The sequence below is a fragment of the Fistularia commersonii genome, chromosome 32 (assembly GCF_037954325.1).
Source record: "Fistularia commersonii isolate RoL2024-O1a breed Wild chromosome 32, RoL_Fcom_v1.0, whole genome shotgun sequence".
NCBI lineage: Eukaryota > Metazoa > Chordata > Actinopteri > Syngnathiformes > Fistulariidae > Fistularia > Fistularia commersonii.
Window position 1 is genome coordinate 6,876,860 of NC_141315.1, and position 21,196 is coordinate 6,898,055.

The following is a 21,196-nucleotide window of genomic DNA, read 5'->3' on the forward strand; positions in this document are numbered from 1 at the left end:
ATCAGCTTGTTACACATATGCTTGTTACATAAGATGAGGTGAGCGGAGGAAATAGCTGTGAACTTGCGGGAAATGCCTCAAAAATCCCAGCCAGTGGAAGGGATGTGCCAAAAACAGGTGAGACAGGTTAGGGGAATGCTCGGGTCAGGCTTGACGGTAGAGGCCAGATGAGGCAGGTAAAATGTTCAAGGTCAGCTCCACAGGACAGACAATCAAGGTGACAAGGTGAAGAAACGTGAGCCGGGTAAGGGAGATGTTCAGCAGCGTTGAGACAGAAGCAGCAGATGAGGGCTTAGATGGGCAAGATGGGTATTTATGTCCCACACAGGTGAAACACAAGACAAAGGCAACCACATAGCTTAGATGGCGGGATTAGACAGACACGTCTGGGACGAGTGAGATGGGTAAGATGCTGGTGATAGGTATACATGAGGGGGGAAATTCCTAAAAAGGAGCAGATTTGCACTTATTTGCAGATATTGCTTTAGTTTTACGAGCAATGACTGAACTTTGACGGTCAGATCGTCCCCGCTTTTGTTGTTTCTTCCCCTATTGAGCTACTGCCGTCTGTCTGTGACGCTGTTTTTGTCCGTGGCTCAGTTACTTATGTCGTTAATCTCACCGAGATAATAACCCCGCGATTAACCCTCGTGTTTTAAGTGTATTTGTTAGAGCGCGCCGCTTGGCCCCGCATTTTACGTCATGACGTCACGTATCACTTTTGTGTACGTCTGACGTCACCCCCTTAGTAACCCTCGGCAGCGTCTCCAGGAGAGAAGGCAACAAGATGGTGAGTTCAATTTATCTTAAGAATTAGCTATTAACTCCCAAGTTCGAACGCCGAAGCGTCCAGTATGCCGGCAAACGTAGCTTCCTTTCATTAACACCCAGATTCGACGTCGTATTATCCGTCGCAAAAAACATCCACCTGCAGGAGCTGCCTTGTTGCTTCGTTCAGTTATCTGGGGAGATTAGCTTAGCATTTAGCTATGTTTAGCTCCGATCTGCGTGCCGTTAACCGGGTCGACACTTAAAGAAATAGCCGTCCCGGTTCACGTAACGACACCGGAGGATGGTGTTACCGGCGGGACTACCTTGTTACCGTGCCGTAGCTGTGGTTACATTAAGCTATCTCTCTCTGGAAAAGTAGAAATGCAGTTGCACGGCCTGTTGGAGAGGAGCCCGGTTGGATGGCAGGAAGAAATTCCCCTTCTACTGCTAGCGTAGAGTGCGCTGCACATCGGTGTCAACAAACATCTCACCTTTTGCAGGGATTACTGTCCATCCTTCGCAAGCTGAAAAGCACACCGGACCAGGAGGTTCGGATACTGCTGCTGGGTCTGGACAACGGCGGGAAGACCACCCTGCTCAAACAGCTCGCATCCGAGGACATCAGTCATATCACCCCCACACAGGTAGGGCTTTACCCCAATAACCTCAGGAGATGGATACAGGACATGTGTGCAAAGAGATGTGCTGCTGTTTCATCTTGTGTTTTGTTCATCCCAGGGATTTAACATTAAAAGCGTCCAGTCTCAGGGATTCAAATTGAATGTTTGGGACATTGGTGGCCAGAGGAAGATCAGGCCGTACTGGAGAAACTACTTTGAAAATACTGATGTTCTGGTGAGTGACCTGAAAGTTCCCTGTACACTTGTGAACATATAAATACCAAGGTCTCTGAGTTTTGAAATTGCCATGTCAAAAGTTCTTGAAATTCTACTTACGTACATCCCTCTTTAAAATGTTCAATAAAGGTATCTTGAAAGTATTTTGGATTTCTCTTGTCGTACTGATCACGATATATCCTGTACTTTACTTGTTTCTATGTTTGCGGCATTTGTGTTTGCATGTATTTCACCAGACTAGGTTTGTAAACTCCCCATTACATTGTGAACCCTGCTTAAATGTTTCAATAGAGAAACTCAAATCTGCATCTGAGTTTGTAGGTTGTACCAATTTTTTCTCATACACTATCTTGTTTTGTTGGTTTGCAGTTTTCGTAAAAGTAAAATACTCCGTGTGTGTACACTTCATCGGGCCTGCCTTCTCCTGTAGTCCTTATTTGCGATTCATCGACCTTGTAGGTAAACTGGTCACTCAACAAATACGACCAGTAGTGCCCGCTGTTTACGTCATCACCATCGTGACATATCACAGACGACAGCTTGTAGACCTGCGCTTCATTTCGATATACAGGATAAACTGGAATGGCTATATTCTCGGGGACAGACACTCGTTCCCTCAGTGTCTTCCCGTCACGGCTTCTACGTTTCAATTTAAAAGTGATGATTTTAGGGATCAGGGGGACCAGGAAATGGTTAGTGTTGATTAACTCCATGCCACATTGTGTACATGATGTGTTGTCCTGGACAACGATGTGCTGTGGGATAATGCAATCCACAGCCCTGGGCAAGGAGTCATCTGTCTTTGTTAGTTCCAGATAGGGGTAACGCTTCCATTTCCATTCTGTTCTGCCCCCGCCACATTCGGCACAATAACTGAGGTTTTCCGTATGGATTCTGGTAGGGATGCCGCATCTATGCAACCACATCAAGTAATAAAATAGAAGGTCCAGTGGGTAATTCTCCTGGCCGAGACTCCATGATTGCATCGAACCTGATAACGCCATCAAAAAACTCCTCAGTTCATCTGTACTGAAGGTGCACTTGGGAGTCTCGAGAGCCATTAAAAACAACTCTGCAAACTTATGAAGATGCACATCCAGATCTTTCACGTTCTGGCCCTTTAGGGTCTCCCTAACTATGCTGAGATTCAGTGTGGACTGTAGCATGGCATTCATCCAGGAGATGAATGATTCGTTGTCAAACCTGAGGTCCATTTCACATGACCTGTCATCGAGCCTCCTGGAGACATACGTCAATTTCTGACCCATGATCTTTATTATTCGGAACTGATGTTGATGTTCAGAGGAAAAGCCACGCGCTCCATTTACAAACTCCTCCGCCGCCCGGGAAATCAGCAGAGATTTCACAGATGCTGTGGTCCCTCTCCCCTTGTGTCATCACAGTTCCTGCTGTGTGACAACGCTTCCCCTCTCACAGAGCGGTAGCAGAGACCCAACTATGAAACATCTTCTGCACCCTCCCCTAGGTGCCTACCCTGTGACATCACAGCTTCGTCTGGCAGACATTTGTTGTTTTACAGTAAACATAGATTGCAAGCGCTCACAAGAATATTGTTTCTGTTTCAGATTTATGTGATTGACAGCGCCGACAGGAAAAGGTTCGAGGAGACGGGTCAGGTGGGTGCGTTAGTAGGAACTATATTGTATTGAAATGTCTTTACAATAGTATCATAATGAAATGACAATCAGTCGACTGATCTCGAAATGGTACAAAAATATACAATGTCACATTTTTCCACAAACAGGGTTTCTGTTTTAGAATTTCTGTATGTGCTCTAGTGTCAGATCACAAGTGACAGGGAGCGGTTTGAGTGATCGCACCCTCGATGCGAAGTGACGAGCTGTCACTGATCCTGCCAGATGCATTTTAAATCTTAAATGTTTACAGAGACCAAAGCCTTGTGTGTGTGTGTGTGTGTGTGTGTGTCTGCGTTACAGGAGCTGGCTGAGTTACTAGATGAAGAAAAGTTGAGCGGCGTTCCCGTGTTGATCTTTGCCAACAAGCAGGACCTGCTGACCGCCGCCCCGGCCTCCGAGATCGCTGAGGGTCTTAACTTGCACACCATCCGGGATCGCATGTGGCAGATCCAGTCTTGCTCTGCTCTCACCGGCGAGGGGATTCAGGTAAGTCAACACCGCAAGTGCCGTCAAGGTTCAGAGAGAATGCGGTCCATTTTTGCTTAAGCTTGCATATTAATATACATTTTATGTCATATGCATGCATATATGGGCTATATATTCAGTCTAGAATATTTTAAAATATTATGAGGTATGAGAACACAAAGTAGTAACAGTTACTGTTCCCACACATCCTGACAAAAGGTGCAAAATAGCTGACAGAAAAGTCCAGGATATGTATTTTACTGTTTTTTCAACCAAAACAGTTGTCCCAAAATGTCAGATTATGATTTTTTTTTTCTTTGAAAACCACCTCGCAGGAGGGTATGAACTGGGTCTGCAAGAGCGTCAACTCCAAGAAAAAGTAGCGTTGTTCCTAGTCGTCCTCTCCTCAGGAGGAACAGCAGCCGCAGCAGCAGCACATGTACACTGACGCAGATTCGCCCTCCTGAGCCTTAACATAACGGGATATACCTGTGAATGTACACACTACTAATCTAACGTGGACTTGGTGATTTAACCCTCCTGCGTCCCTATTTTGCCAACGGTCACTCATGCCCTCATGTCCTCTGACGTGTTCCGCATCCCCCCTCAAAAAAAAAACATAAGAAAGGAGAGGTGGTCGCCTTCAAAGGGAACCCACGCCAGGAAATCAGCCCCTCCATCCAGTCTACAAGCGTCACCGTGACGACCCCTCCCCGCTCCCACCCCCACATCATGTCAGGAACTCAAAACACTCCCTCTAGCCTGATGTCTTTTTATCGGCATTCCAACATTTTCTTAAACCTCTTTTCAGACCCCGTCCTGGAAACCACTTCCATTTTCACTACATCCCGTTTCCCAAAGGTCCACACTTGTTGTTGCGTGCATTTCTTTCTCTTTTGCCCTCTTTTTTTTTTTTTTTTTTTTTTTTTCCCTCATTCCCTCTACCCCTAATCATTCCACCATGGCTGAGTGCTTTTCCTGTTACGGCTCCGTTTGAAGTGAGGTATATTTTTGTAACTGTTTTATTTATGGTGATGTAGATTGCTTTTAGAAACAACTGGCGTGCGTGAACAAAGATGGGGGAGCAACAGTCGGCTGTTGTCGGCCCCCCCAAACCCTCACAAAAGAATGATAGTGTACAATGTTGTGTATAAAAGGAGAATGGTTAAGAGCAAACAGATTTTTTCCAGATCGACTGTAAATAGCTCGGCCCTCTGCTCATATGTTAGGTTATGCACATGTTATAGAGTATGTCTTTTCCTGATTTACTTTGTAGTCTATAATATTTGCATATCTGATATATGCTGGAAGATTTTTAACAGAGTATATGTACTGTACGTCCCAATGCATTTCTTTGTGCGAGTTTTTGGGTAGCGACTGAATTCACAGCATTTCCTTTTGATATTCTTGAATGTAATCTGTCCAGAGTTGAAGGTACTGTGTGTGTGAATAAAATGATCAGGAAGAAAAAAAAATATCTGGGAGAAGTTTCTGGTAAACATGACCGGGCTCAAGTGGTCACACATCCGTAGCAGGTGCAGTCAGCTGTTCATGACAGGCTGTGTGGAGAGGCCTCTGCGGGGGACAGCAGCCGGGCAACGGCAACCGCCTCGGCTTAATAATGAACCGGGCGAGGATGGTAAAAAAAACAAAACCACGCATGTAGCTTTTTTTTTTTTTTTTTTTTTTTTAAAAAAAGGCCTGCACAGTGAGTGAAAAGGCAGGGAAAAAGAACACACTGGATATTTTAAAAGGGATTATGAAAAATTACTTTCCATTTTTACTCGGGAAAGACTGCAGCACACTATCTTTAAGGAAGCAAATTTTGTCATGTAAGAACAGATGGATTAATATGTTAGTTAATAGGTTGTTCAGGTCAGATTCAAATTACATTAATGGCATTTTAAGAATTGGTCATTACATGAGTGAAAACAAAAGTCACTGTTGGCATGAGTGCTATGAGTCCTACCTGATAAGTAATAATTTTCACAGGCAACATTAGTAAAAAAAAACAATATGTCCAATGAATGACAAATAGTCCACAATATGCCATCATTTAGCTTGTTCTATCTGAATTCTAACCCAATTCTACCTTGATTGTGAGTCCATAAAATAGGTCACCTCAACTGAGCATACTACTTTGAACAAAGAAAATATGAGAGTACTTGAATAATGACATAAAAAAAAGAGGTTTAAAAGATGGCTTTTCTGTTTGGGTGTAAAGGTTTCAGGACACTCGAGCGGCATCGAGTCCGAACCGCATCCAGCTCATAAATAATTGCCCAGAGGACCTTCGGAGGTGTTACATGTCGAACAGGGCGCCGTGTGTTTGACTCGGTGCAACACAGTGTGTGACTGATGCCTCCTCTTTGCTCACAAAGGTCCTCATTGTCCGCTCTTCCTCTGCTCTCACACCAAAGACAGGACGTACTGGTGTCATCATCCCTCCTTTCTGACACTTCCCCCTCCCTCCGACAGCCACGTCTGGCAGAGAACCGAGGAAAATACAATACACTTCGGGGGCTGTATCTAAACAGGTTAGTTTGGCGAGCCCAAAAAAAAGGCTTCCATATAAAACCGGTTATGAATAAATATGTGTATGCGCACATATATTTCCTTTTCCAAAAGACTGGGGAATCAGGTCAGTTTGACCTTTTCATGATGATCATATAAATATATCACAGCATCATGAACTTGTTATCCATATAAAACTTAAATACAGAACTTTTATGTTTAAACAAATTCTCTTTCCCCCCCAAACAAAAGGACAACTGTGGGCCTTATGATGACACACACAGAATATTTAAGTAAGCAAACAAAACGTCCTGCACTTGAATTCACAGTGTGTGTGTGTGTGTCCGTTTACTGGAAATTTCAAAGAGCTAGTCAGAGATATATATCTGAGACAGGATTACTTTCCTTCTCTTCCCTCCTGGATCAGACAGCTGTGCAGCAGCTGCGTGCACAAGTGTGAGAAAATGTGTGTGTCAGAAGGGTGAAATTCGGAGGGGGGCGGGTGGTGGTCACGGTGTGTGTGTGTTCAGGAGAGAGACAGATAGAGGAGCGGTTATTTACGCGGCACCTCTGACCCCTCGCAGTATCGGCTGCCTCTGACTCTCTGCTGCTGCACATCAGACCCTGCAGCCCGAGGAGGGGAAACAGGTGGGAGAAGAAATGAGGGGGAGGAGAAGAAACCAGAGACACGGTTCAAAATGAGAGGCTGATTAGAGAGGAGGAAGATGATGCTCCTGAGGACCGGCTCACACCAGATTCAGAGGATGTTGGCAACCACGAAAATAGCGGGCGCAGTTTTAGACCCCCTTTTTTTTTTTTTTTTTTTTTTTTTTTTTACACACATTTTTAGACCCTTTCTCCAGTTTGGCTCAGAACAGCTGTGAATGAACAGAAGAAACATTTAGCTTTTTTTTTTTTTTTTTTTCTTTTTCCATTTTGAGTCATGTTTCTTGATTACGTAGCTGTGGGTTTTATTTTCGTTTCATTGGTTGAAATTGAAAAAAAAAAAAAGTTTTTTCAAAAATTTGACTCAAACTAAAACATTAATAAGTGATTCACAAAAGCCAATCTACTTCATCAAAAGTAGCCAACGACTACAATAATCTCAAACGGCTCTCAGATATAGAACTTAATTATGTTTTTGTCTTCATATACATGTGTGGAAAAAAGGGGAACCAGCTGCTTTATGCTGTGTTTTGGAGTGAAAAAAAATTAGCTGGTTTAGTTTAAGTGTGGGTTGTAAAAAGCAGGGAGGATAAATATTTTTGAGAAAATCCGTCACAGGGCCCAACGCGTTACACGCTGATGGTGTTTCCAATAAACCGGGCTCATGTAAGAAATGACTGGGTCTCCTTTAAAAAACAAAACAAAACAAAACTCAAAATCCGTGTAGTCACATGATCTCTGTGAAAGGAAAATGAAAAATGTGATTTTCATGAGATTTTAAGGTCTGAACACTGGCATGTGTTGTATCAAAAAAGCGAAAAATGACCTTGGATCATTTTATAAGTTGGTCTGCAGGCTAGAATAGGAACACAAGTTTAGTTATAAAGCTTTTGTCAAACTGGTTCTTGCTACCTACTACCTTCACTTCATTACTACTATTCAAGAAAAAAAAAGAAGAGTTGTCCATCTTCATAAATACAAATAGAAAAACTTCTGATACAATTTCATGAATCATCCAGAAACAACAACAAAACAAACATCAGAGCATGAAGTTGAAGTAATGTCTGCTAAAGTAATTTTTTCTTTTTATATCATTCCCACGCACGCACGCACGCACGCACGCACGCACGCACGCACGCACGCACGCACGCACGCACGCACGCACGCACACACACACACACACACACACACACACACACACACACACACACACACACACACACACACACACACACACACACACACACACACACACACACACACACACACACAAGTGGATCATCTGTGTAGTCGGAATGGGATTGAGGATCAAATTGCTGGGTCGGAGAAGGCAGTAATGCGGCAGCTTAATCAGGCTGTTTTTTGGGGGGGGGGGGTCAAAAACACACACCGAATACTCATTTTAAGACTTGGTCTCTCCATCCTGTTTTCTCTCTGCAGGCTTCCACCCACAGTCACGCATGCACACGCGCACACACACACACACACACATATGGACAAACATACAAAAAAAAGCAAGCCTTGTTTGTACTGGACACCAGAGATTTAAAACAGTTCACTTTTGAACTGGTTGTCCTTCTCCAAACGGGCCTTTTAGGATCAATAAAAGTTTCACTTGTTAAAAAAAAGGGAAAAAATAATCTGTAAAAGGGCAGGGAGACATGATTCAGAAGCAGCGGCAGAGACGGCATGATGCGAAAGCGAAAGAGTGGGTGGCTGTATATTTGCTCTCCTCAGATGACTGTGTGAAAGTGGAAATGGAATTAACGATTGCCTTCATGTGATAAGACACAAGCTCAAATGAGTAGAAAACATTCAAGAGGTTTTAGTTATCACAGTTTTGACATCACGTCTAGAAAAGAAGGGTTTTATGGATACCTGGATGACGCTACCTTGACATTCCTCTCACAAAACCTCATGTTTTCTCCGGAGGTGACACTGAGTCACCATCAACAACAATGTCAACGTCTGTTAGGTTGCTGCACACCTGAAGACAGCACTTTAAGGACTACGGTGCCTAGAGTCCTCTAAGTTCTGCTGCTTATCAAATTATTATTTGGTGATGCTTTAAATGAAATTTAAAATAATAATTTCTATAATTGAGCGCCCTCAGCCATTCCCAGTACTGACTAAGCTAACTGGAAATGCTGTCCTTGCAACCAAAACCATCCAATAATATTCAGATGATGTAGCACTGACAAGACATGTTTCTTAGGAACAGGCAAAAATACTTGGACTTCTGACAATTTCTAGCAACTAATTTGAAAAAAAACAAAAGAAATACAAAATACAGTTTTTTTTGGTTGGTTGATTTGCAGTAACTTTGCAGGAGGAAACTGTGTCACTATGAGCTTCATAAACCAGGTCAACACAGAGGATTTTCCCTAACAGTCATGTTCATTCTTTAAAAACATTCAAAGCACATTTGAATTGATTCATGAAAATAATTTACAATTAATCTGGAATGAGACAAGACACAGTAATGGGCCTTGGCTTTTTCTCCGGCTAGTGGGAGAAGAAAAGCTATTTCTACGCACAAAATTGACAGGGGAGACGGGATTAAATCTGTTGGTTTATTTGGAACCCTCCTCCAAATCACGTCAGTAATTTTTCCATTTCACAAAATATTTACAAAAAGATACTTTTATGTTGTTGGTTTTTTTTTTTGTTGTTTTCTCTTTAAGTTGAATGTTGTAACGGCTCCTTTTTAGAATGATGACCATTGCTTTCATCACAGTCCAGTCTCGTCCTTTTAGAAAAAGTTCATGAAAAAAAATCCCTCCCGCCCTTCTTTTCTTTCATACTCTTATTTTTAAACTGCATACAGTTTTTTTGCCCTATTGTTCTTCTTTTTGAGTGCTTAAAAAACTCTTCCTTGCATGCTTACAGCTGCAAACAGGAAGCCAAGAGCTTGTGTGCTTATTGAGAGGAAGTGACATCTTTGCCCTGAAGGAAGTAAAATTACAGCATCATCAGATCCTCTAGATGCTTGATTGGTTTGGTCTGTCCGGTCTCGCCTTTTTCTACTCGACAATCAAGAGTCTCTCAAGACAGGCGTGAAACCTACAGCTGTACCAAAAACACAAAGTCATTGTAATCACTAAATGGAAACAGTCTTTGTCAGATTTTCTGCCGTGTGGGATGTACGGCAGCGAGAGGGGGATACGGGGGTCCCCGTGTCAGAGAGAAGAGTGCTAAGAGTAAGAGCTGAATCCCCCTCCCCTGAATTCAGAGGGTCGACCGGCCCCTTCAGACGCAACGCCAGAGTCCCTTTGTGGTTTAGCATCTGTAGTCCAGGCATAACAAGGCGTCCACAAGTGCATTGTGGATGTTCCATGGAAGAGCGTTGTGTATTCAAGCCGTACTATCCATCCCTGAACTCAGCAAAGAAAGGAAGAAGCGCCATGATGAAAATAAAAATACATTGACACACTAAGGGATTGCCGTCCCTTTTTAAAGGATCTATCAAATAAAGTCAGCTGGGCTGAGAAAAATATGATGCTAATAACATAAGGCAACTGACCTCAGTACAACTGGAGGTGCGATTATAATCGGAGAACATGAGACGTTAAACTAGAAAGCTCAACACTGCAGGGTTGTCATTTGTTTTACCTGTAGCCTCCATGAGAAACATTTCCTCATAAAAGTTCATTTTCGTCTCCTGCTCTATAAATAAAGATGCATCTTGTCACCCCGTCTCTCTTTTCAACCTGTAAAATGCTTAGTCGTGCCAGAGTAAGCACTTGGCTGTATATGCATTTTACATATATAATACACGAAGAAAAAACATTGACCAAAAATAAAGAAAATAAAAGCACAAGAGTTCAACCCTGCCCCCGAATGTGTACATGTTCTAAATCTTTGTGTGTGGATATAAACATTAAATGTGTGTTGAGTATAACTTCATTATCTGAGTGTATTGATGTGTTGTTTTTTTTTCCAGATAATTAAGTCAGTAAAGGTGGGCTATTTGGTGCCTGTCTTAATATCCAAGGGTGTGTGTGTGTGTGTGTGTGTGTGTGTGTGTGTGTGTGTGTGTGTGTGTGTGCGCGCGCATGCCTACTCCGTTAACTAGTGACATAGTGCTTTGTAGAAGGCTGCCCGTACAGCCCGTAGAAATCTGCATGTCTGTGTGTCTGTGAGGCGTCTATCCAGTCCCTCACTGCCAAGCCCTGCATGGACGGACCTCCAGAGGCCAAGCCAGGCGGCGGGGCGTAGTCTTGGGCGCTAACCCAGGGAAAAGAGCCAGAGCGTGGGTACGGGGGGTGGCTGCGGTGGCCTGACACGGAGGGCACCCCGGAGCAGTAGCAGTTATCCATCGTACACACCAGGATCTTGCGACCCCCATACTGGGGCAGCACCGCCTGCTGGGAGGAGTGGGAGGAGCTGCTGCCGCCAGGTGGAAAGTGCGAGGAGCCGAACACGGAGCCGGAATGATGGTTGGACAACGAGCCGCTCCCGCTTCCCGCTCCGCCGCTTTCGCTGACGTGAGGCGGCCCGCAGGGGCCGAGAGGTTGTTGATTGGTGGACTGGCCTTCTCCAGAGGCAGAGCCGGAGCCCAGGTAGGGCTGCTTGGCTAACGATGAAGAAGAGGATGACGAAGAGGAGGAGGCATCTTTGAAACCCGGAGCCGTGTTTTTTCCGACGTTCCCGGTTCCTTCTGGAAAGGCAGTGGAATGTTTCCGTTTCTCTGCTCCAGAGCCGGAGCTCTGGCCGCTGGGATAAGCAGGAACAGACTGCAGGAAGGTGGAGGGAGGATTGAGGGGAGCTGAGAGAGGACAGAAAGGGTTAAGTGTGTTTTAATTACAACAAAACCATGTGAGTGACATGGGCAAAGTGGAGTGAGCCTGATTTTGTACCTTCAAGGGTTCTCTTCAAGCTCTTCTCTCTTTTGGAGATTTCAGAAAGGAAAAGCTTGGAGTTCAGATTCCCCACTTTGTATGGAGGGAGGCTGCTTCCCACACATGCCTGAGACCTGCAACAAGTGCCAACAGACATGTGAAATACAAGATAAGAGCCCTGCTCTTGGCAACATCACCTGCATAGTTAAGCACCAAAGGCTAATCTCTCACCTGTCTGTGAGGATTTTGACAGGCTTGGTGTTTTTCATGAAGCTCAGCTCTTCTGCCTTACTGAAGGCTGTGTGGATGGAACTCAGCAGCTTCTGGGCCTCGTGGCGCTGCTCTCCCAGTGTGAGAACCTGGGCCGCGTTCTCCTGGCAGAAACGAGCCTGGGCCCGCTCCAGAGCCTCCAGTGTTCGACCGAGATCCTCCTCCAAGAGCTGGTGCATCCGCTGGTACTGCAGCCGAACCTCCTCTTTCAGCTCGCACACCCTGTCCTAGATGGGCGCACAGACAACGGTCAACTGAAAGCGTACGTTGAATTCATCTGCCGTTGGTACGGTTCAACACAAAATTGTCTCATGACATGTCACGTTTAAAGCAGGTCTGGGCTACATCTCCTCTGCGTTGCTTGGAGATTACCCAATGAAAAACCTTCACTTTAAGCTCAGCCACCTTAGCACACGGGTACTCTTGAGTAATTTCCCTTCATGTGACTTGAAGAGGAAGGATGCTGAAGCTAAAAATGACCCACCAGCAAGTCATTTTAAACGTAGTGTTAGCTGAAGTGATGTTGACTTCTGGCTGCTTCACTCCTTTGCAGCTTGAGTTATTATTCAGAAATGGTTCAATTGCCTTTACAAATGACTTTGCTCATGAAAAGTTGACATAGCAACATTTACCAAGGGGAATGGGAATTTGAGAAGCGGGAATTAAACATCGCTGTTTCGACTGTCTAAAAATGTGCTTAGCTAAATTCACGCCCACAGAGCAGGATGAGAAATCTTACCTCCACCACACACTTGTCAGAGTCCAGTTTGCAGAGCTGCTCTTCGATCTCCTGTGCTCGCTCCTCCACGCGCTCCTGCTGTCGTAACAGGCTTTGCTGTGAGGTGAAAAAAAAAAAAAGAAAGAGAGAGAGAAAGAAAAGGAGAAAGTCTTTAAACCCTGGGAAGTTGTGACCCAGCTCGCATCCCCTCCCCATAGCTGAGATATTAGGAGCTGGCTAATTTAGTCCCCATCCAACACACAATCCCTGTGGGGGAGGAAGGAGGGTGTGCTGTCATAGCAACCTACAGCTATTTTGTGTTTGCATTAGTGAGTGCGGACAAATGTTGGGGGAAGCTGGGTGCAGCCAGCAAAGATAGATAAATGGGCGTAAGGAGGCAGAAAGCTCTCCTCTCGGTGCACCTCCTCTGAAAACATGCACATGTATGCACACAGCTGGGGCTGCTCTGTGGGCTGTGGCAATGTTGTGACAACACTTATTATTTCTGGGATGATGATGGCATGTCGCTGGGGACAAACTGAGATGCCCATCCAGTCTGCTTGTAGCCATGATAAATAAAGCATAAATATCTTACAACCAGCAATTTATTTTTTGCTCGGTTTGGTGTTTAAGTCAGTGCATACGAATATCAATAAGAGATTTGCTAATCCTTCATGCAATTAATATTTAATGGGAAAAATTAATCATCCCTGCTCATCATGTGGTGCTGAAAAAAATATGCCAGTTAGATGAAAGAGAAAAACAATGTGGCTCTGCTGGTGTGCTCTAGATTCAAGGGAACATTAGCCTGCAGCCATGTTAGTGCTTTAAGCTAAATATTAATTATCAGCATACATATATGATCACATGGAGGGAGCGTGTGCTTATTCTTTGCAGGTAAAATAATAACCATAACCATCATCTTAGTATTAGAAAGAAGCAAATAACCACATAGAAAGAAAAGCTCGGGTATGTCTGTTTTCCAGTCACACAGTCAAAGCATTGTGCAAGTTTAAATGTGTTTATCAAAAGGGAATGATGAAGGAATCATGAATGCATCATGCACCATGGCAACCAATCATCATAACAGTTGGAAAATTCTGAACAATAATTACTTTACATATTCAAATGATGTGTTAAAATCTGGCATTCCTCGCAGTAATAATTCTGAAAATTGTATTTGAAAAGGAAACCTGGAATTTAAAGATGAAGGAGGAAAGATCCTGGCTCACTGAATTTGTATTTGTGTCCTCAACGAATAAGCAAACAATCTGACTTTTGTGCAACTCAGTGCCTCAGGTTTTCCTTCTAACAATAAAAATCGTCTTGAGATAACAATTTCATACTGCATGTGCCATTTTGAATTATCATTGTCCATTTACACTTGTCACCAATATATTTTAAAATATGCTAAAAACATGTTTGAAACACGTTTGAAGAGCATTCACTAACAGGTCAGTTGACTGCAACAGTCATAGGTATAATCGGCAACAGAAGAAACGTAACATTAGGGTGGAAGCACCTCTTGTCTGCATAGTTTCCGCAGCCTCATTACAGACATCGGTAAATTTCTTCAACTCTGTCATCTTGTCTTCAAATTCCATCCATTTCCGTTCAAGCAGTGAAGAGAAAAGGGGCAAGGTGGCACTGAATTTATAATAAAAATGATGCTAAATTTTGATGCTATATTAACAATTTCTTTGCTACTCTCTATTGTTAACCTGCTGTTTGCTTCCAGTGAGTTTGTGACATCAAGTGTGACGCGAGGGTGGGGGAATCCAAATGTGCCAACTACCAACTAGTTAGCATTTTTGACATCACAAAATTTTAAGCATGCATGAAATTTAATCATACAATTTCCTACAGAAACTATCAAACTGACTGACAATACGTATAGTGTCATTTTTTTTAGATATCACTGGCTGTAATGCATGATTCAGGTTGCTGCAATTATTGAAGCACTTGTTAAATCTTAACTTTTTTCCCCAAACACGAAATGATTTTTTCAGTTTCAAATCATATTTTAAGAAACCAATGTCGATAGTCATTAATCCAGGACAATGAAATGGGAATATCTTCTAGCTTCTTTACCTTTTATGAACAGCAAGGGAATTTTCTTTTGGTTGGAAAATACTCAAACATTTTAAAACACTTTTATGGTCAATCAGCTTATCAATGATTGAAAGGTTAAATCAAGAAAAGAAAATTGTTGGTTGCATACATAACTGACTAAACTTGTGACCATAGATGCTACCACTGCTAACAAAGCTAACACATCAGTGATCCTATAAATCATTGCTATTTTATCACCATTAAGACTTCACATATTCCAGTACTATTATCATTACCCAGTTAGGACAACCAAACAGCTGATATTATCATTTGTTTCCAGAGTCATCAGCTGCTTTAGAGCTTGACAGGAATGAAAACCTGCATACTCTCGGGCCTCGGGAGCACATGGTTGAAAACTGCCCTAGATATCTCACACACACACGCACACACACACATACACACACACAGAGTTAGATCCAGGACTGTGACCTGGTTGTGCTGATTGATTGAGTTAGGCTCTGAGCAGAAGCCAGGGGAAAAACAGGGTCGAAGGAGCCGAAGCCTCCCAGAGGGAGGTTGAAGCAAAATGTATGGGATACCTTTGGGGGAGGGAGATCGGGGTATATAGAGGGGAGGGTACTTCATAGCTGTCATTTCACCACACTGTCTCTCCCATCAGAGCCACCAGAGCAGGAGAGCAGTGCTCGGGGGAAGGTCAGGCCTTGCCTGGAGTGGCTGGTGGCTGGTGTGAGCTAGTGAGGTGAATTTTGTAGGAGGGGCTGATGAAGGTGAGGAGAGACAGGGAGAAGCTTCAGGGTGTGTGTGTGTGTGTGTGTGTGTGTGTGGAAGTGAGAGAAAGATCGCATTCAACATGGGGGATGCATTTGTTGTCACTAACATGAGAACAGATATGAAAGGTTTATGGATTGGCACTAGAGGGTATGGATAAAATCAATGTCACAACATTACGACGCTACAAGCCTCTAGATCCTGACACGTCTTGTCTCATGACAAATGTTTTATTTGACGTCAGCCTGAACGACATGCTCTGCAATACACAGATGTCATGCGAGAGACAACCTCCAGCAGTTTTGTTAAATTATATTTCATAAGGATACAGAGCTGTTATAGAGCTGTTTATACAGACCTTAAGAGATCTACAGATCTTATGAAAAATAAAGAAAATAAAAAAATAAAACATTTCCCATAAAATATTCTATGAAAGGTTAAAATTGTTAAATTGATTTTTTATACTCAAGTCAGTTGTTGAAATTTCAAATAATGTTTAGACCCTAGGTGATTAAATGGCAAAATATGGTATTTGCGTGAGGTCTGATCAAACTAAGGGGATCAAATACCCCCAGATAATTATATAACACAGAATCATGATGATGTAAACTATTTTGAATGCACCACAAAACTGCACCATTTTTCTGAGAGAGGTACTCAAATGATCTATCCTATAGCTCTAGTTGTCCTTCAATTTTATTTGCACCATAGACAAATTTCAGAGCTCCTCTTTATTAAAAAAAAAAAATGATACAGGTCTGTATGATATCAGTTATCCCAAATTAAACATCGGTCTAATTACCATTCAGCAAAAACGCTGAATAATGAATGAAAAGCAGAAATGTGAAGGATTTGGGTAGAGCCGGTCTCAATGGATGGCCCTTCCTGCACCCCAGGCTGCTGATTAACTATACATAAAGCTGAATCATAGCATTACTGACAGGAAGTACACCCAAGCATGACACTGTTGACACCTAAATAGGGAGTTAGGTGAACCACATGAGTCAGACTGAGGTGATGCGCTCATACTTCTCCCTGTGACAAACCCAAAACCATCACACACCCTTTAAGAAAGATACTGGGGGTAGGGAGAGAGAAAATCCAACGCTGAAACAGACAGCAAAGAGAAAAAGAACAAAAAACATGAAGGTAAGAGGTTAATGAGGGGGGAAAAAAAGCGCAAAATAAGAAGACCGCAGAATCAAGTGACGAATCACTTTAATCCCCCGCTCCCCCCTTGCACAACTGGCAGTCCCTGTGTGAGGATGCACCTGTGCTGGGGAGATAAGGCCCTCCGAGGGGCCCTCATTGTTCCACCCTCGCTGCATTGTTTGTCATTCCAACAGACGAGAATAAGCCGGGACGAATCACAACTGAAACATGCACAGACTGAAAGACCACTCCATCAGTCCCCTAAAAACCATTGAGATGGGATTGTTTCTCATTACAGACTATTCTCTATTTTTATAAAGGAAAACCGTCTTGGTGAAATAAAAATAGAAAATGAGAATTGATCATAACATCACTTTAACTCAAACCCTCTACTTTAGGTCTTCTCCGAGGCACTGAATCATATTAAAATATGCTTTGCAGTAGTGGTATGTGTTTGACAAGTATAATTGGTTTGCACGAGGAGGATATCACTGGCTTGTGGAGCCCACAAAGCTGCATCAGTGTACCTGAATGGATATGTTGCAAGCACTTATTGATCATCCAAAGGCAGCAGATATCCACAATAGAACCCGGTGATGTAGTTATGCTACATTTAATGCTTATGCCACGATGTGCCCGACTACACGCGGGGTCAACCTGTGAAGTTCAGAGTTTGGCTAGGCATCATTAGCGATTTTTTTCTTAAAAATGTTCCTTACTCTTATGTCGCTGCGCCGTAGCTCCACGTCAGTGACCGCGTGACCGTGGCTGGGATGGCAGCGGGCGAAGCAGCAGTACTGACACACCGCCGTCTGCTCGGCCTCACAGTGATACAGCCTGTACTCGTCGTGCTGCGGGCAGGTCCAGGCCTTCACCGCCTCGGCCTCAACCAACAGGTGTCCGAGGGCCGAGCACGGCTGCTGCAGGTGCGTCTGAACGTGGGATTGGCAGCACGGAGCGTTGCAGCGCAGGCACACTTTCACTGCAGGGAGTGGAGGGCCTCGGCGACACAGGATGCACTGCAATGCTGGCGTGGTGGCCTTTTCCACACTCAGGGCATTGTACTTCTCAACTATGTTGGACAGTTTGTGGTTCTTCTCCAGGCTGGGCTTCTGCGTGTAAGCATGATTGCACTCAGGGCATCGGGCCAGCGAGGAGTCTTTGGCCCAGGCCTCGCTGATGCAGCCCCGGCAGAAGTTGTGCTTGCAGGGCAGCTGGATGGGATCTGAGAACACGTGCAGGCAGATCGGGCAGATGAGCTCCTCCTCAAAACAGTTCCTCCACGTCTCAGCCATGTCAGAGGCCATCATGGTGCGGGCAGGCATACACTAGCTCCTCTCGGTCTCTGTTCCTCTGTCCTCAGCGCAGGAAACCCGACACCCTTGAACTCGGGCTCGAGAAAAGCTAAACCCTTAACGAATTAGACCCTGAACAATGACGCGTATTGCTTATTGCAGCAGCATGAAGGCAATTCCAGTAAAACGGACCAGAGAGAACATCGGGGCTAGGATGACAACACCTTGGGTGGTTTCAACACTCACAGCAGCGACTGACGTTATACAGGATACAGTAAACGTGCTTTCCTTTCCTCTAAATGACACACACTGCCTGCAGACCTCCTGTGAGTGTGTACAGGAAGGTAGATGCCTGCCAGCTACAGGTAAATCATCAAACGCAAACAAGGCACAGAGAACTGAATTTCTACACGAGTATGTAAATGACAAAAGTTGTTGAATCTCTGTGCAGCGCCTGAAAAGTCACTCGATTCTCCCACCACCTCCTTCCTTGTCTGCAAGGCCCCTCACCTTGAGAGCTTCCTTTACTTCAGATTATGATTGACTGGGGCCGATTCATACTGACAAACGAGGCATAAACACCGAGAGAAAACGCTGCTCTGGCCCACACCCTGATTACTAGTCACACACACAAACACACACACACACACACACAGCTTTAAAACCTGAACCAGGACCTCAGAGACGCTCGATCCTTTCGATAAACCCAACGCGGCGAGACGCTTTTGTCCGCTGAATCATAAATAAGTGTCCGAGGAGCCTCCAAAGCGGCATCGGCCCGGCGCGAGGGGGGGGTACAAAAGAAAAAAAACAACAAAAAAAAAACACGATTGGGATAAATCAGATTAGAACCTCAGGCACCTCCGACCGTTCAAGCGGAGGTAAAAGCGTCATTTCTATTTGATCACCACCGCCTGCTAATGTGGCACCGCTTCGCATATCTGTACACAAGGCCTCGGCTCCCCCTCGACCACTTCTCTCTCTCTCTCGACAATAGAGGCTCCCTAATGTCGTTAAATAGAAAATTCATACCCGGACCATCGTTCCGAGGCTGTTTACTGCATAGTTTAATCGTTTTTAATAGTCGAGTCCGGATCCTGCGCACAAAACAAAGGCTTTTAAGGATCCGCAGGAATGTTGGCTGCGGAGCTGTTTGGTCCCCCCCCTTCTCTTCCACGCATCTATCAAATATGACCCCGATTATTTAGGAATATCATTCAACTCGGGCCCTTTTTTTCCTCTCCCTCTGTCTCCAGCCGTGTGAATGTCGGTGTCCGGCTCCTTATTTTCGCCTCAACCTTTGGCCGACAACATATTTATCTACTTCCTTATCTCGGTTTAAATCGCGTAAATTACCTCAGACGTCACCTCACCATTTTCTACCATGGCACAGGTACGGAATAACACCAGACCGGAGCGGTTTAACCACAAGGGCGGCCGTTGATTTTAAAAACAAGAGGCATATTATTTAAAAACAAACAGCCTTGTTTGTGTATCCAACTACCAAAATACAAAAATATACCCTGCTAATCTTAAAGGGGACGTCGCTTTTCTGTCCTTGTTAGGGGTAGCTGTCATCAGCCATCTTGCAAATCCTCATTAAAAAAAAGAGAGAGAGAGGAAAAAAGCGAGATATCCGCCGTGGAGACGCCGGAGGCTGTTTCACCGGAGCTGCCCGCCGATCGCTGACCTACACGGCCACATCCACGCAAACTGCCGACATTTTACAAGAAGATGGGGGAAAAAAATCAGCCGTCTTTGTCGTTGTTGTAGGTCCAAAGGTGCACTCTTGACGTGGGTTATATCGCCGTGGCCATATTTGGTCACCGGTCCGGTGTGAGTCGGGTCCACGGGGGGTTATTTAAAAAAAAAAAAAAGGAAAAAAAAGAAGAAGCAATCCAGCACAGCCGTGAATAACAATCTGAGTTCTTTTTTTCTCTCCCCCTTTCTTTCTCTGCCTCTCTCGGTCAGGCTTTGGAGAGAGGAGGAATGCAGGCGAGCTGGACTGCTCCCCGAGCCACAGTCAAGGCAATATGTACTCTCGCGAGACTTCCGGTGCGGATTTTCAAAATAAAAGCACATGGATGATGTTCTGGGCATTTTTTTAAGAGTAACAGAGGACAGGAAAACTGAGTCATGGGATGGAACCAGAATGAATGAGCCCCGCCCTGCTACCCTCTCATATAAAAACTGCAAATAATAAAAAAAAAAAAATCACTATGTAAATATTTAGTTTTGTTGACTATACAAGAGTAAAAGTTACCTGGGAGAAGAAACTAACAGACAGCTATGGTGAAAGGTTTGCAGGAAAACAACCAGGGAGTTAGTTAAACAAATATTGGAAATTGTGCTTAAGACGGTCATTTTTAACGAAACGATAACTCCACCCATCTGTTGGAACTTTATATACAAAGGGTTCAATCTGTGTTGAAACATTTTATGAAGAGTGATGCTTCACTCTTTTAAGATTTTCGTCTGTTTTTTAAAACAAGGAAACCCATTTAGAGTAGTTTGAGAGCCCTCCCCTAAGTGACTCACAAAAGACAACCCTGCTGTTTCACTGTTACCATCCACTGTTTTACTAGTAAATGACTGCAGACAAGGTTTTCAATTTACAGTATATAGCAAGTAACGCATCGACTAACAGCTTGGGAAATCTTAACAAACACAATGTCAGACTGGTAAGGTAGTGAAATTAAACTCTTGTATATCGAACCCCTGCCTCCTTCTATAAAATTCACTTTAATCCCTAAAGCCGCTAAAAGAGATATACCGGCCCTCAACTTTGTTATCTACTTATTAGCTACACTGCTCTGGAGGTCTCTACACAAGCACTTCAGACCATCTCAACACCTACGGGAGATATGTGAAACGGTGCTTTCTGCAACCATCATCAAAATAGCCAGTGACGGAGAAAGATTGGTGTTTCGCTCCTCCAGTCTACGTGGTCTAGACGCGTGTAAACTATCGAAAGGAGGATTGGAGTTGCTTTGTCAGCTTGTGGTAGCCAAACACCAACACACAAATTATATTTTTCCATTATTCATCTCAACTCCAAATGCTATTTAGAAATGGGCAAAGTTAGACAAATCACATGAATGTATTGCCTTGCAGTTTCAGGAGTTTAACTCCTCATATCACAAAAATG

The 21,196-nt window shown here is 43.9% G+C and overlaps 3 protein-coding genes across 3 annotated transcripts; 1 reads left to right on the top strand and 2 right to left on the bottom strand.

Annotated features, from left to right (window-relative positions):
- Nucleotides 1-728: 728 nt before the first annotated feature.
- Nucleotides 729-5,226, top strand: arl3b (ADP ribosylation factor like GTPase 3b). The gene is made up of 6 exons (XM_086139769.1): nucleotides 729-790; nucleotides 1,272-1,415; nucleotides 1,510-1,626; nucleotides 3,215-3,265; nucleotides 3,587-3,772; nucleotides 4,087-5,226. The coding sequence occupies exons 1-6, from the start codon at nucleotides 788-790 to the stop codon at nucleotides 4,132-4,134; spliced, it is 549 nt and encodes a 182-aa protein (XP_085995895.1). The 5' UTR covers nucleotides 729-787; the 3' UTR covers nucleotides 4,135-5,226.
- On the bottom strand, nucleotides 1,836-2,966 carry LOC147215291 (ubiquitin carboxyl-terminal hydrolase 17-like protein 1). The gene has a single exon (XM_086139767.1). The coding sequence runs from the start codon at nucleotides 2,894-2,896 to the stop codon at nucleotides 1,967-1,969; it is 930 nt and encodes a 309-aa protein (XP_085995893.1). The 5' UTR covers nucleotides 2,897-2,966; the 3' UTR covers nucleotides 1,836-1,966.
- A 4,264-nt stretch (nucleotides 5,227-9,490) lies between the features above and the next one.
- Nucleotides 9,491-20,073, bottom strand: trim8b (tripartite motif containing 8b). The gene is made up of 5 exons (XM_086139369.1): nucleotides 17,473-20,073; nucleotides 12,782-12,877; nucleotides 12,004-12,269; nucleotides 11,791-11,906; nucleotides 9,491-11,699 (listed from the first exon to the last, which is right to left on the bottom strand). Exons 1-5 carry the CDS (start codon nucleotides 18,076-18,078, stop codon nucleotides 10,999-11,001), a joined length of 1,785 nt encoding a protein of 594 aa, XP_085995495.1. The 5' UTR covers nucleotides 18,079-20,073; the 3' UTR covers nucleotides 9,491-10,998.
- Between the last annotated feature and the right edge of the window lie 1,123 nt (nucleotides 20,074-21,196).